Genomic DNA, 15,058 nt, shown 5'->3' with positions numbered 1-15,058 from the left:
AAAATGTGGTTTCAGATTTGCATGCTGTGGCTCACCCAGTGGTTTCCCTTGCCCTGTCAGGCCGGTTTAACAGCAGTGTTTTGAATTTGTGAATAAGTAAACTGTCAGAGAGCGCAGAGTGCAGAGAGCGGAGAGACAGTATTTCATTTATACACATTTAATTACTGTGATTTATTATGGAGTGTAAAAGTGTCATGTTAATCTATCATGTAATATTGAGTAATGTTATTACTTGAATAACCCTTTGGCATTTTCAGTAACAAGTTATGCTATTGTCGTTATGTAGTCTAATATTTAGTTTGACAGAAGATGTTACGTAGTCTAATATTTAGTTTGACAGAAGACGGTGTCAGCATTGTTCTACTGTAAACGTTATCTTGTTAAACCACTCAACCTCAGTTAAACCAACCCAGCTTAAAAGGTTCATGTTGATAAATGGTCATGGTTGAATTAGTCCAATCACACACCTCCTCTGTGTTTTCAACCTTTGACCCAGATCTCCTAGTTCCCGTTAAAATAAGATGAGGTCAAGTCCTTGTAAGTGTCATGCTCATGTTCATTTTATTATCTCCATTCTTTACTCTGCTCTTTGTCCCCACAGCATTCCTACCCATCTCCAGGCTGTTAAATACTGGAAACTCATAGATATACCTATTACAAGGCTGTTATACAGGCTACATGGAGTAGCTGTTGTCATGGTCACACCCTGTCCTCCAGGCTGCAGTGGTCTGGGGGGGGGGTGGATGTCAGAGGGGCCCTGAATCTAGGTGGATGTCTACTCCCACTCTCTCCCCAGGTCACAGGCCTTTCTGCGTGGGCACACTGGGTTGTCTGCTGGGGGAGATAAGGAGAGTTTCCATGCGAAAAAGTACCATCTGGGGCCCTGGCATGATAGCAGCAATCTCAGGGACTTCAGACTCGGATAAAACACCCTCTCTATTCCCACCACATCTCAGACTTGAGGAGGTTGTATGAGTGTGTGTGTGTGCATTCCCTAAGAATCAGCTGATGTAATCACTGTCCATGCACAAGAAGACACAGTATTTGATTGTGTTAAATCAAATTGCATTTACTTGTCTTAGAATAGTATAAGGCATCTGGCCCACGAGGCAAGTTTAGAGTCGTCTCTCTTTATATGAGATGTACAAACACTGGCATGTGTCCAGACAAGATACAGATTTACAGGATATGTACCAACCATCTCAAGTGCTGCTGTGGATTAGGAGTGGAGCTTCAGTAAAATGGGCACGCTAAAGAGTTGAGCTAAAAGGGGCACGCTAAAGAGTTGAGCTAAGAGGGGCACGCTAAAGGGTTGAGCTAAGAGGGGCACGCTAAAGAGTTGAGCTCAGAGGGGCACATTACAGAGTATTCTCTCTCGTATGCAATCTGGTTTCCGCTCAGGTTATGGATGTGTCACTGCAACCTTAAAGGTCCTCTCTTTATCTAGTGTTGTGGTGTCTCTTGTTGTGATGTGTGTTTTTGTCCTATATTTATATATTTTTAATACCAGCTCCGTCCCCGCAGGAGGCCGCTTGCCTTTTGGTAGGCCATCATTGTAAATAAGAATTTGTTTTTAACAGACTTACCTAGTTAAATAAAGGTTAAATAAAATAAAAAAGAGTTGCGCTAAGAGGGGCACGCTAAAGAGTTGAGCTAAGAGGGGCACGCTAAAGAGTTGCGCTAAGAGGAGCACGCTAAAGAGTTGCGCTACGAGGAGCACGTTAAAGAGTTGCGCGCTAAGGAGTTGCGCTAAAAGGGGCACGCTAAAGAGTTGAGCTAAGAGGAGCACGCTAAAGAGTTGCGCTAAGAGGGGCACGCTAAAGAGTTGCGCTAAGAGGGGCAAGCTAAAGTGTTGCGCTATGTGGGGCACGCTAAAGAGTTGCGCTAAGCGGGGCACGCTAAAGAGTTTAGCTAAGAGGAGCAAGCTAAAGAGTTGCGCTAAGAGGAGCAAGCTAAAGAGTTGCACTAAAGAGTTGCGCTAAGAGGAGCACGCTAAAGAGTTGAGCTAAGAAGAGCACGCTAAAGAGTTGCGCGCTAAAGAGTTGCACTAAGAGGGGCATGCTAAAGAGTTGCGCTAAGAGGAGCACGCTAAAGAGTTGAGCTAAGAAGAGCATGCTAAAGAGTTGAGCTAAGAGGGGCACGCTAAAGAGTTGCACTAAGAGTGGCACGTTAAAGAGTTTTGAGAAAAGAGACAGTAAGTACTACTGTAGTCACAGAGTGCTATGGGCCAAGTGGTTCTTTCTCTCTCGGTCTCTCTCTCTCTCTCTCTTTCTCTTTCGCTCTGAGAGTGTGTGTGTGTGTGTGTGTGTGTGTGCCATGCCAGCTCCAATGGGAAATACACAGTGAATTATTCACAAGTGTAGAATGGTTTAATAATTTATCTGTTGAATTATCCACCCTTGCAATAATATTTTACCCCCTAAAGAAAAGTGGAGAAACCGTTTTGCCTGGGCAGAATTTACTCAACTTCAAGTGAACTGAATCAGTAGACGTGGCAATTCAGAGCTAATTCCTCTCCCTGATATAAAACACATCTCACCCTTTTTTTCATGTTGATTTGCAGAGGAAGATATATGCACTGTTTTCTCAGTGTATTCATTGGGATGTTGCCTGCTCAACTTTTTATCTTGCGGTTAAATATGCTGTATATGAGGCAGGAGGGTGTTATGAGTGTGATGAACTGCATAACACTGTCACTGTACAGTACAGTGCACATCGTACTGTGAAGTCACTAGTGAGATGTTAAAAGGATGCGGCCATCATTTTGCCAGTTACAGTAGTAGCATTTGCCGTTATATCATCCTACAGTACTTGCTACTGCCTTGATATCTAGCATGTCTGCCATTATGTAAGCTTGTCTATAGTCTATCTCCAGCAGGACGTTGGCCATTGAAGTTCTATAAATAGACTGTATGCACACAGAACAGCGTCAGAGACTTACTTATCCTCTCATACATAGTACCTATGGCACTAGATCTTAGCATACAGTCAATACTGTTTGGACAGCAGTAGCAGAGGTTTTTCCCATGCACCGTATGTAGCACGTTCACACTCACTTTGGATTGAAAGCCACTCACTTCCAAGTGTTGACTTTGCACTATAAAATCCCCCCGTGGTGTGTGTGTGTGTGTGTGCGTGCGGTGAGTGCGTGTGTGTGTGTGTTTTCCCGGACGGTAGGGCGAGCTGGCCTTGTTGTCTGAGTGAGCAAACAGGGGGAATGGAATGAGGTTCCACCAGATAGGCCTGTCATGCCAGTTCCCCCCTCCCCTCTGGCCCCTCCACAGCCATGACACTGGATCCCTGGGTCAGCTGCAGAGGGTATTCCTGTTGTGTTTGTGTTTTAATGTCAGACGAGGATGTTTCGGGGTGACAGCCTGTCACTGTGTCAGTTTGCCTTAGGCTAGACACACACTGAATCTTAATGGTGCGGGGCGGGCCGGACACAGGGCGGCTCCTTGGCCTCCGCTACCCAGGCCTGGTCTGCAGCTATGTGGAGTATTTCCTTCCATGTAAGAGGAGTATACCGCCAGGCCATACTCCCAGACTGAGGAGAGGAACCGGAGCTGGACCCTCCTTCCTTTTCCCCTTAAAAAAACCCTGGTGAAAATCCCCTTGTCATCCCAGCGCCGTGTGCATGGATACCACGTGGTTGAGAGTCACACTGCTCTGTTAGTCATCAGGGAGAAGGTGTGAAGGAGGGAAAGAGGGAAAGAGAAACAGAGAGTTGCGTTTACACCCTTGGTTAATTCACAGAGGCAACTCTCGTCTGCGTCCAAACTCTGCTTCCACAATCAGCGTGGTCACCTGGTCTTGCTGTCGCTCCTCCAACACGAACGTTGTGTTGATATTCTTAGTCCTTTAATCTGCGTCTGTTTCAGAAGTCATCCCAAACTCCCAAACTAAGAGACTGCAGCTTCTGTCAGCTTCTTAATGGGTCTCGCTTTACAGTGGTGTGTGTGTGTGTGTGTGTGTGTGTGTGTGTGTGTGTGTGTGTGTGTGTGTGTGCTATTTAAAGATAAAAAGCAGCACCATGCTGTAATAAATGCCCAGATGGGCCTCAGATGGATCAGGTGTTACACAACACTGAGGCCGTTGTTATTAAGTGCAATTGATTCACGGTCTCTAGATCTCCCATCTAGGTCCATTGCCAGATCAGATGCGTGTTCCAATTGCTTAGCACGTTCCTTATCCATCCAAACACACTTGAAGGATGAGGTCTTGTTGGGCTCCTTGGCAGTAACGACGTTGTGGGAGTGTTGTTGCCTACGGTGCATGCAGATTGCAGCATAGTAAGCCTATAGAGTCCTATGAGGAGTGAGGTCAGTGTTTGGGTAAGAGAGTGAGCTGCTCAATGGCATATTTTCCTCCCATTATTTCCTTTATTTCAGGCTTTGCATTGCTTTCAACATGTAGTGAGGCAGGCGGACTGCAGCCATGATGGATAGGTTGCATTGTTGTTAGTGACAACTCCAGCATGGGGAAGGTCAACAATACCAAGAAGAATCTCTGTTTTTATCCAGGTTTACGGTATTTATGGTGCATATTCTGTTAGGTGGAAAGGGACATGTTATGCGGTACTAAAGCGAAGTCATTGTCTTATAGTTTTCCATAGTTTTTCTTGGTTCATGAGTAAGCAAGTGTGTCACTCATAAAGAGGGAAGAATACAATTATACACAAAGACATTTAGAGAAAACCAAAATAAAGTGATTGAGGTTCAGCTACAGAGGACGAGAGAAAGATAAAGATATATTTGGAGAAATGCTGGGTAAAGAGAGAGAGGAAGCGAGAGAGAATGAGAGAGCAAGGAAGCAGAGCCTTGGGTCAGGATGTTCAGTTTCTCAGGAAGGAAGTGTCCAGCCTTCTCAGTACCCAGATTAATGAGATCATCCATCATGGCGCCTGCCTCGGCCTGCACGCCAGCATCTCTCTGTTTCTCTTCCTCTTCCCCCTACGCCCATCCTGCCTCCCTCTGCCCAGCCTGCCTCATCTACCCAGCCTGCCTACCTCTGCCCAGCCTGCCTCATCTACCCAGCCCGCCTCATCTACCCAGCCTGTCTTTCTTTACCCAGCCACCCTCATCTCCCCAGCCTGCCTCCCTCTGCCCAGCCTGCCTCATCTACCCAGCCTGTCTTCCTTTACCCAGCCACCCTCATCTACCCAGCCTGCCTCCTTAGCCTCAGCTCTGCCCCGCAGCCAGCTGCACTGTCTTCAGCTCTGTCACTTACAATAAGACAAATCATTTTCCTGTGACTGTCCGCACACAGGGCCTACTGAAATGACACCCCACTTTTTGGTCAAAAGTAGTGCACTGTATGGGGAATAGGGTGCAATTTGGGACATAGATGTCCTGTCCTGTACATGGAGCAGCCAGCCCAGACACTGGCTGAACAGACTGGTTAGACTTGATGTGCTTTCTCCAGCAATGCTGCTCACTTTCAGAATCACATTTTATTCACCAGGTACATTTACACATAACTCCGAATTTGACTTGGTGATATGGTGCTGCTAGTGATAGACAACATTTAGAGACAGAATACAGGCAACCGAGTTCATACGAAGTTTACATGCATTATATACAACTAGGTAGAGTGAGCATAGCGCTATAAGATAATGAGCAGATTTATAAATATACAGTGGGTATACGGTTGATATACAGTGGGTATGCGGTTGATATACAGTGGGTATACGGTTGATATACAGTGGGTATACGGTTGATATACAGTGGGTATACGGTTGATATACAGTGGGTATATGGTTGATGTACAGCGGGTATACGGTTGATATACAGTGGGTATACGGTTGAAATACAGTGGATGTACACATTTACATTATCAGTATGAATATATCTAAATGCAGAGAGATAGACGGAGTGCAATGCAGTTATTTTAGTGCAGTTATTTTATGTGCTGTTCAGAGATGGCTTGATGCGGTGTGCAGCATAGGGTGTCCTTTAGTGTCCACAGTCCTTTAGTCTCTATGCGCCAGATGGCTGGTTGGTGAGGGCCACAGTCCAGGGGAAGAAACTTTGTGGCGGGAGGTTTTGATCAAGAGTGACCTGAACCGCCTGCCAGAGGTAAATGTTTGGAGTGGGGGGGACCGGGGTGGGAGGAGTCGGCGATGATCTTTCCTGCACGCTTCCTTGTCCTGGAGGGCAGGTGTCAGCCTATAACCCGCCATGCGGACAATGCGTTGCGGTTTACCCTTGCAGTGGGCAGACCCAAACCAGACGGTGATGGAGGAGGTGAGGATGGACTCAACGATTGATGTGTTAAACCAGATCAGGATTGCCACTGTTGTGTCTTCTTGGTGCCCGCTGTGATCATGTCCTCCCACTTGAGGTTGCGGGAGATGATGTTCCCCAGGAATTTGAATGATTCAGCCCTGCTAACAGCTGAGCCAGCGATCTCGAGGGGGAGAGATGGTGGGGGGCTGTTCAACTGAAGATCATATGGAATGTTGCTGTGGAATGTTCCAGTGACAGTTTATTATGAATTCAGGTTATGTCCCTGGATGGAGGTCTTGGGAAACATACTGTACAAGACCCATTTAAGAAATGTATAATGTTTCACTTCTATTTCCAAATCTGGGCTGGCATTAGATGAGAGAGGCTGCTGACAAATGCATTCCTGCACACATGGATAATGAAATGAATGGATCATGTTGTCTTTTTCTATCGATTAGATCTTATGTCGAGGGGTGTTGAGTATCAGGAAGTTAGGGCTACCAGTTTGAACAGATAACATGAAGATTTTTCAGTGGAACATTTGTTTCTGCTTAGCAGGCATCAAAAACAGGGCTATATTTAGAATGTGGATAACGTCAAACAGGATGTGTCAATTAAGGAAACGTTGTTGTGAGATCGCAGCGGGAGAACCAGGTCCTGTTGAAAAGTGAACCGTGAGAATTAGCCCCTGCCCTCGCACACCTAAACCCCTTCCAGACAGGCAGCTGAAAGAGGCAGTAGTGAAGGAAGGCAGTCACATCTACAAGGCTCCTTGCAGCCCCCAGCCCTCCTCACCACTGTTTGTCTTCAAGCTGTACCTGTTACAGCTGGGCCCTCCATTGTCAATACTCACTGCCTCCCTGTGCATGACTGGCACCCATTTACCAAGTCATTATATTAATAGATGGCCTAAAAACCTCATCCAGGGTGTGTGTGTGTGTGTGTGTGTGTGTGTGTGTGTGTGTGTGTGTGTGTGTGTGTGTGTGTGTGTGTGTGTGCGCGTGCGTGGGCATATTGTTGGTGCCGCTTGCACATACACCAACAATAGACCTACATGGCTCCCAGGGAGGTAAAACACTGTGGTTGAGCCAGGCTGTCAGTTTGATAACCTGAAAGCCTCATGGACGTCTCTGTCCTACCCTGCACCTGGAGAGACCCGGGTCTGTCCTCTGGGTTTAGTCTGCCTGTCAGTCTTCCCCGCTAATGGAGAGCAACAGCAACACCAGAACGTAAAAACACAGTCAATCGAGTTTGTTGTAAATGCATCTCATGGTTGAGTAGGAAGCGTTCGTTTCTCACATGCATTAGCCTGGAGTTGAAGCATCAGCAGGAAGCTAATCTTGCAGTGTGCATGTTGCAAGGATGGGAGTGGGTGTTTTCCTTCTTCAGATGTGGATCTGGAAGATAAAACAAATATCTTTAAAGGGCCCACAGATTAAATCACGTTAACCTCATAGTCGTGGGAAGTAGGGGTGCTGACGGTGCTGCAGCAACCCCTGAAAAATCAGAATTTTAAAAAGTATCTATAAAAAAATATGTCCACTTGCAGCGCCAGCGCGGGCAAAAAGATTTATCCAGCCCCACCCCCAAAATACTTCCCGCGGCTATGGTTAACCTTAAGAATGCTGAGTGCAGACAGACAGACAGACAGACAGACAGACAGACAAGACAGACAGACAGACAGACAGACAGACAGACAGACAGACAGACAGACAGACAGACAGACAGACAGACAGACAGACAGACAGACAGACAGACAGAGTAGTATAATGGTGGGAAAACTGTTGCTATCTCCAGGCATGAAATTGTTTCCACGCAACGTTCAGTTTTAACCTTTAACCTTTAGATAAGACAGTCTTCGACTCAATTAATAATATTAAGCCGTAATAAGCATTAATGTGATAGTATCAAATAAATAAATGGTTGAGCCACTTGCCTTCAATCCTTTTGGAACTTGAATGTGAGTTGAAGCTATAAGGAGTCAGGGAAAATGATAATCCTGTGTCCTTGGATGGGGTCCAAAATGTAGAATTCAATCAACATAATTTCTCCTCAAGGACATCTCCATTGCTCAAGGACTTCCTCCCTATGCAGTCTAGTCAGTGTGCCTCTCAGACTGGGATGGATGACCCTGAATCCTAGCTAGGCCCCTGGCCTTCATGCAGGCCTAATGTACTGTACTCATTCATTATCCTGGGGAGAGGAGATGACAGCCATGTTAAAGACTGACCCGTGGTAGATGACTGCCATAACCACAGCCTGTGTCCATGCTGGGTGTCCTGGAGCCTGCAGACCTAGTATCCGGTTGGCGGTTGCCGCCATCCTCCCATCCTCCTCCCCAGACACAAGCCTCAGAACTCTGACAAGTCAGCTGCCATGTTGACTTTGGACTGGACTGAAGGACAAGAGAGAAAGGAGACAGCTGTCTGTCTGTAGGTCTGTCTGTCTGTAGGTCTGCCTGTCTGTAGGTCTGTGTCTGTCAGTCTGTAAGTAGGTCTGTCTTCAGGTCTCAGTGTGCCAGTCGCGTCAACCACCTGGCCTCTCTCAGAGTTACACTCAAGAGTGTGTACACAGGGTAGTAAGGATGAGAGGAAAGCCAGGCAACAGGCAGGAGGATTTAAGTGGGTTGGCCGTAGGAAAACCGCGGGGAGAATCTGAGGCGCCAACGCCCCCAGTGTTCACTACAAACCCAGGAGATAGTGGAGCGTAGATTCAGCAGGAGACAGAGGCTGAGTCCCAGGTCAAACACACTACAGTCACGGCTCCTGGGCCTGGAATCAAATGAGACAATTAGGCTCCCATCCCTCGATACAATCGGCAGAACCAGGGCATATGCCTCTGCTGTGTTGGATCACTAAGCACTAAGATCCCTAGAGTTTGTCGTTAAAAGCAAATTATGGGAGCTGTGGCTTCGGGGCTGTCTGGGCTATAGAAGAGAGGGTTTGTGTGTGTGGTTCTGGCAGCAATGTTGTAGTGGGTGTTTTGTACAAGTGCAAAGGCTGAAGACAGACAGGCTGAAGTTTCCCTTCTCCAGGCGTTGGTTGCTAGCTGGTCTAACAGAGCTTCACCTGGCCCATGACTCACCCCAGTAGGAGACCAGGGGAGGCTGTCACTACGCCTTATACCCCCGGTCAGAAAACCTACAGTCATGACCTGTACCGTCACTAGAAGTCTAAGCTCATATGGAGCTGAGTGACCGTGCTTCGAAATGTGTAATCTTGTGATATTTTCTCTGCACAGAAGAACCTGGTTGCAAGTCAGTGAGGGTGGTCTCCCCCTCTTTCCTCCCTCACACCTCCCTAACCCACACCCTAGGCAGGCCTGCTTGGTTCCCATATGGCTCAGCTAACAGCTAATCCTGGCCAGTCATCACAGCCCAGAGCTCCTGACCAGACATAAAGGCTGGGGTGGTCGGACAGCATTCCACCACAGAGCCCTCTCTACACTCTGTGCAGTGGGGCAGAATGTCTCAGCATGGCGTCCATGGGTGAAGTGACCGACCTCTAGTTGGCTCTGTCTTCACAGTAGCTAGCTATTTACCACAAGCTTATGGACTTGTTCAGTACGCGCTCTCTGTGTCCGACTTGGGTTCAAATAGTATGTATTTTCTTTCAAATATTTGCTGAATTTGATTGAGCCTACACGGAGTGCCATATTGGCAGGGTTTGCACTTTTGGTACTATTCCCTTGGTTCCATTGCACCAGGCGAGCTCAATTCAACTCAGTTAAAGTATTTACATAAAGCAAATACTACTTGAACCCAGTTGTGTGTTGCAGACCATTTTCACACATGATTGGACAGGTCAGGATGGGACTGACTGCATGTGTGTCCTGCTGTGAACCGATGGCTCGTGAACACCAGCCATCAATGATGGCTTGGCTGACTGGGACCAGGCTGCTGTTACTAGCAGTGTGGTTGACCTCACCTTCTCTCCTCTCCTCTCTATCCGTGGACAGGGTCCCCGGCCTGGGGTTTCACTCCTGCCTCCCTCCACTGCCCTCCATTGTCAGCCTCGCTGGCTCTGTGGCAGGATTTATGTTTCATATGAACACTCCCATCATCACTTGGGCTAAAACAGGAGCCTGCAGTGTGTTAAAATGCAACGCAAAGCAGATGTGCTTGACATTGCCATGGACTTTCCAAGGACCTAAAGCTCTGTAACCATAGAAGGGGAATGCGTGACCCTGTATGACTGCTGCCAGCCCGCTCATAGCCCCCTGATGCTGCTGAAGTGAAAGCACAAGACCACATTAGGGCCCTCATCCCTCGTCTTGTCAGGCATTTGAGCAATATGGGAGTCTGCGAAAGACCATTATCATGTGACAAGTGAGGAGAGCGTTTTTCCTCACATTCACAGGGTTTCATGACAGCTTCTCTGGTAAGGAACTACCCAATGGCGCACTCTTCAGTGTTTTTCTTGGTGGAAATAGTCTTTATTTACGCCTTCATGTATCTCACCGCGGGAATGATGGTTTCAGTCTTCCTATGATGCCCCTGGGGAGAATGTCGCAGAGCACTTTAAGACTGCCACCCTGGTGTTTGAAGGACACTGTACTATCTTACCGTAATCAGCAGTGAGGATAATAACAGGATATTACAGACAGAGAGATAAGTGAGACTGTGAGAGAACCCAAGCTGAAGTGAAGGATTGTTGATAACGATGCTTTAAGGATGAGGAGGTTTCTCTGACGGAGGCCGGCGAGGTTCATTGCACCACCTGTGGCGTCGAGGCTGCGTCATGGGAAGAGACCTAGCAGTTTAGGCTCTCCCACAAATGCCTGGCGGGGGATAGGCCTAGAATAGGGCAATGTATAACAACAAGGTGGGATTAAATTCAGTTAAATCTCTGGGATTTTTAGTCCTTAGATCATAAACTTCCCCTCTCCCCCTGCACAAATATTTATTGCTTTGTTAAGTGGTTCCGTGTGCTTCTTTCTGGGTAAGAGCAAACAGCTGTGGTCTGGTAATCTCTCCATTTGGCGCTCTTCTAACTGGTTTTACGATAGCAGTACAGACCCTGTCACATGGGGTGACTCAAGCCTCTTCAGCACCATCTTGTGTAATGACTCTGCAACACAAGCTATTCAAATCAAAGTTTCAAATCAAATCATTAGCGGGATGCTCTCAGGCTTTCATTTACGAATTGTTGATTCGTCTTTTAAATGAAACTCCTGAGGGACGATGTGATTACATTTGAAGGATGGATATGTATCAATCTCATTTTTCCCTTCATCTCTCTCTCTCTCCCTGTAGGTGGGAGGCGTGGGGTGGGGTTGGGAGCATGGCTGAACCACGCCGTGAGAGCACCAGCAGCCTGCAGAGGAAGAAGCCTCCATGGCTCAAACTGGACATTCCCACTGCTCAGGTGTCCCTGGATGAGCCACCCACCTTCGTCCAGGTATAGCACACACACTCTCTTTCCTTCTCTCTCTCTCTCTCTCTCTCTCTCTCTCTCTCTCTCTCTCTCTCTCTCTCCCTGTCTCTATCTCACTCTTTATCCATATCGTTCACTTTCTTTTTCTCTCTCTTTCACTCTCTTTCTTTCTCTCTCTGTCACTCACTTTCTCTCTCACTCACTTCCTCACTCACTCACTCACTCACTCACTCACTCACTCATTCAATCACTCTCTTTATTTTTCTCTCCCTCTGCGTGCCTTTCCTTGTATCCCACACTTCTTCTCTGGGTCTCTGTCTCCATTCTTCTCCCTGCTTTCTCATTGTCTCTCCCACAGTGTTGTGTTGTGGTCTGTTGTAACTGTATGTGAATCTCTGCATGCAATATGGCTCTCATTGTGTGTACTTCATCTCTGTCTCTTCCCATGCCCCCCCCCCCCCCCCCACTGCAGCCGGTGAAGCGCCAGGGTTTCCTCCGCAGTATCAGCATGCCAGTGGAGCCCTCCCACCTCCGGTCCCCGCCTCGCGACCTCTTTGACCCTCGCCGGCCGCCCCTGCTACGCCAATCCTCCATCACACAGACCATCAAGAGGTAAGGGGAACATATCAACGCTCTGGAGCTACTGAAGGACACCTTGATTGGTTAGATCATGGTTGTGACCCGGAATCGTATGACCTCCATGGGATTTGGTTATCTTAGGTGTTGAGCAGTGGGCCCACTGAAAATATTTGATGATGAAATTGTCATGATGGTGTGAAGTAAGCAATGTTTTAGTCACGGATGGCATGTTTTTGACCAGTTTGTGTTACTGTGGGCTACTTGTGTGATGCCAGTAACAAGGCATGAGACCATAATATCCGTTTCTCTGCCTGATTGCCGCCGCCCACTTCAGCTTGGCGGTTTGATTGCATATTGATCTTTACCAGACACCTGTATTTGTTTGACAGGACAGACTGTTTGTGGTGTGTTTTATCAGTGCCTGTCTGGGTCTGCAGATGGGCTCATACTACAGTGTATAAAAGTTGAAATCACTGTGGCTGTGATTGTGTGCATTGATTCTTCAACAGTCTGAATGAATGAGTTGGGAATCCCTCTGCATGCCTGGTTCTTCGTCTGGTCAGTGTGTATGATTCTAATGCATGTTCAAACTTCATTTCCCTTTACAATTTCAATGCTTGCAAAGCTTTACTCCATTTTGCACTATTTCTGTTTTTATCGCTTTTCTAGATGCTGTTTCTTGCTCACCACCTCTTCTTCTTTCCTCTTTCCTTCTCTTTTTTGCCCTGCCCTATCTTCCGCCTCCTCTCACCTTCCTACCCTCTCCCCCTGCCCTGTCCTCCTCCTCCTCTCACCTTCCTACCCTCTCCCCCTGCCCTGTCCTCCTCCTCCTCTCACCTTCCTACCCTCTCCCCCTGCCCTGTCTTCCTCCTCCTCTCACCTTCCTACCCTCTCCCCCTGCCCTGTCCTCCTCCTCCTCTCACCTTCCTACCCTCTCCCCCTGCCCTGTCTTCCTCCTCCTCTCACCTTCCTACCCTCTCCCCCTGCCCTGTCCTCCTCCTCCTCTCACCTTCCTACCCTCTCCCCCTGCCCTGTCCTCCTCCTCCTCTCACCTTCCTACCCTCTCCCCCTGTCCTCCTCCTCCTCTCACCTTCCTACCCTCTCCCCCTGCCCTGTCCCCCTCCTCCTCTCACCTCCCTACCCTCTCCCCCTGTCCTCCTCCTCCTCTCACCTTCCTACCCTCTCCCCCTGCCCTGTCCTCCTCCTCCTCTCACCTTCCTACCCTCTCCCCCTGCCCTGTCCTCCTCCTCCTCTCACCTTCCTACCCTCTCCCCCTGCCCTGTCCCCCTCCTCCTCTCACCTCCCTACCCTCTCCCCCTGCCCTGTCCTCCTCCTCCTCTCACCTTCCTACCCTCTCCCCCTGCCCTGTCCCCCTCCTCCTCTCACCTTCCTACCCTCTCCCCCTGTCCTCCTCCTCCTCTCACCTTCCTACCCTCTCCCCCTGCCCTGTCCTCCTCCTCCTCTCACCTTCCTACCCTCTCCCCCTGCCCTGTCCCCCTCCTCCTCTCACCTCCCTACCCTCTCCCCCTGCCCTGTCCTCCTCCTCCTCTCACCTTCCTACCCTCTCCCCCTGCCCTGTCCCCCTCCTCCTCTCACCTTCCTACCCTCTCCCCCTGTCCTCCTCCTCCTCTCACCTTCCTACCCTCTCCCCCTGCCCTGTCCTCCTCCTCCTCTCACCTTCCTACCCTCTCCCCCTGCCCTGTCCTCCTCCTCCTCTCACCTTCCTACCCTCTCCCCCTGCCCTGTCCCCCTCCTCCTCTCACCTCCCTACCCTCTCCCCCTGTCCTCCTCCTCCTCTCACCTTCCTACCCTCTCCCCCTGTCCCCCTCCTCCTCTCACCTCCCTACCCTCTCCCCCTGTCCTCCTCCTCCTCTCACCTTCCTACCCTCTCCTCCTCCTCCTCTCACCTCCCTACACTCTCCCCCTGCCCTGTCCCCCTCCTCCTCTCACCTTCCTACCCTCTCCCCCTGCTCTGTCCTCCTCCTCCTCTCACCTTCCTACCCTCTCCCCCTGCCCTGTCCCCCTCCTCCTCTCACCTCCCTACCCTCTCCCCCTGTCCTCCTCCTCCTCTCACCTTCCTACCCTCTCCCCCTGCCCTGTCCTCCTCCTCCTCTCACCTTCCTACCCTCTCCCCCTGCCCTGTCCCCCTCCTCCTCTCACCTCCCTACCTTCTCCCCCTGCCCCCTGCCCTGTCCTCCTCCACCTCTCACCTTCCTACCCTCTCCCCCTGTCATCCTCCTCCTCCTCTCACCTTCCTACCCTCTCCCCCTGCCCTGTCCTCATCCTCCTCTCACCTTCCTACCCTCTCCTCCCGCCCCCTGCCCTGTTCTCCTCCACCTCTCACCTTCCTACCTTCTCCCCCGCCCCCTTCCCTGTCCTCCTCCACCTCCCACCCTCCTCCTCCCACCTTCCTACCTTCTACCCTGCCCTGTCCTCCTCCTCCTCCCACCCTCCTCCTCCCACCTTCCTACCCCCGCCCCCCGCACCCTGCCCCCTGCCCTGTCCTCCTCTCACCTTCCTACCCTCTCCCCCTGTCCTCCTCCTCCTCTCACCTTCCTACCTTCTCCCCCCACCCCTGCCCTGTCCTCCTCTCACCTTCCTACCCTCTCCTCCTGTCCTCCTCCTCCTCTCACCTTCCTACCCTCTCCCCCTGTCCTCCTCCTCCTCTCACCTCCCTACCCTCTCCCCCTGTCCTCCTCCTCCTCTCACCTCCCTACCCTCTCCCCCTGCCCTATCCTCCTCCACCTCTCACCTTCCTACCCTCTCCCCCTGTCCTCCTACTCCTCTCACCCTCCTACCCTCTCCCCCTGTCCTCCTCTCCCTCTCACCTCCCTACCCTCTCCCCTGTCCTCCTCCACCTCTCACCTTCCTACCCTCTCC

At 49.8% G+C, this 15,058-nt stretch overlaps 1 protein-coding gene across 7 annotated transcripts in view; it reads left to right on the top strand.

Moving 5' to 3' along the window:
• The window catches only part of LOC110486347 (inactive rhomboid protein 1), a 46,238-nt gene that overhangs the window by 15,366 nt on the left and 15,814 nt on the right, over window positions 1-15,058 (top strand). For 6 of the 7 annotated variants that reach the window (XM_036941056.2, XM_036941055.2, XM_090196423.1 and 3 more), the window contains exons 2-3: window positions 11,479-11,623; window positions 12,072-12,211. In XM_036941056.2, the coding sequence (XP_036796951.2) occupies window positions 11,507-11,623; window positions 12,072-12,211 (257 nt within the window). In that variant the 5' untranslated portion in view covers window positions 11,479-11,506. Of the gene's footprint in view, window positions 1-11,478; window positions 11,624-12,071; window positions 12,212-15,058 lie in introns of those variants that run through there. The other variant, XM_090196427.1, reaches the window with a different exon arrangement.

The sequence above is a fragment of the Oncorhynchus mykiss genome, chromosome 13 (assembly GCF_057628025.1).
Source record: "Oncorhynchus mykiss isolate SJ-2025 chromosome 13, ASM5762802v1, whole genome shotgun sequence".
NCBI classification, from domain to species: Eukaryota; Metazoa; Chordata; class Actinopteri; order Salmoniformes; family Salmonidae; genus Oncorhynchus; species Oncorhynchus mykiss.
Note: the sequence above shows the minus strand (reverse complement) of the source record. Positions and strands in the feature narration are given on the sequence as shown.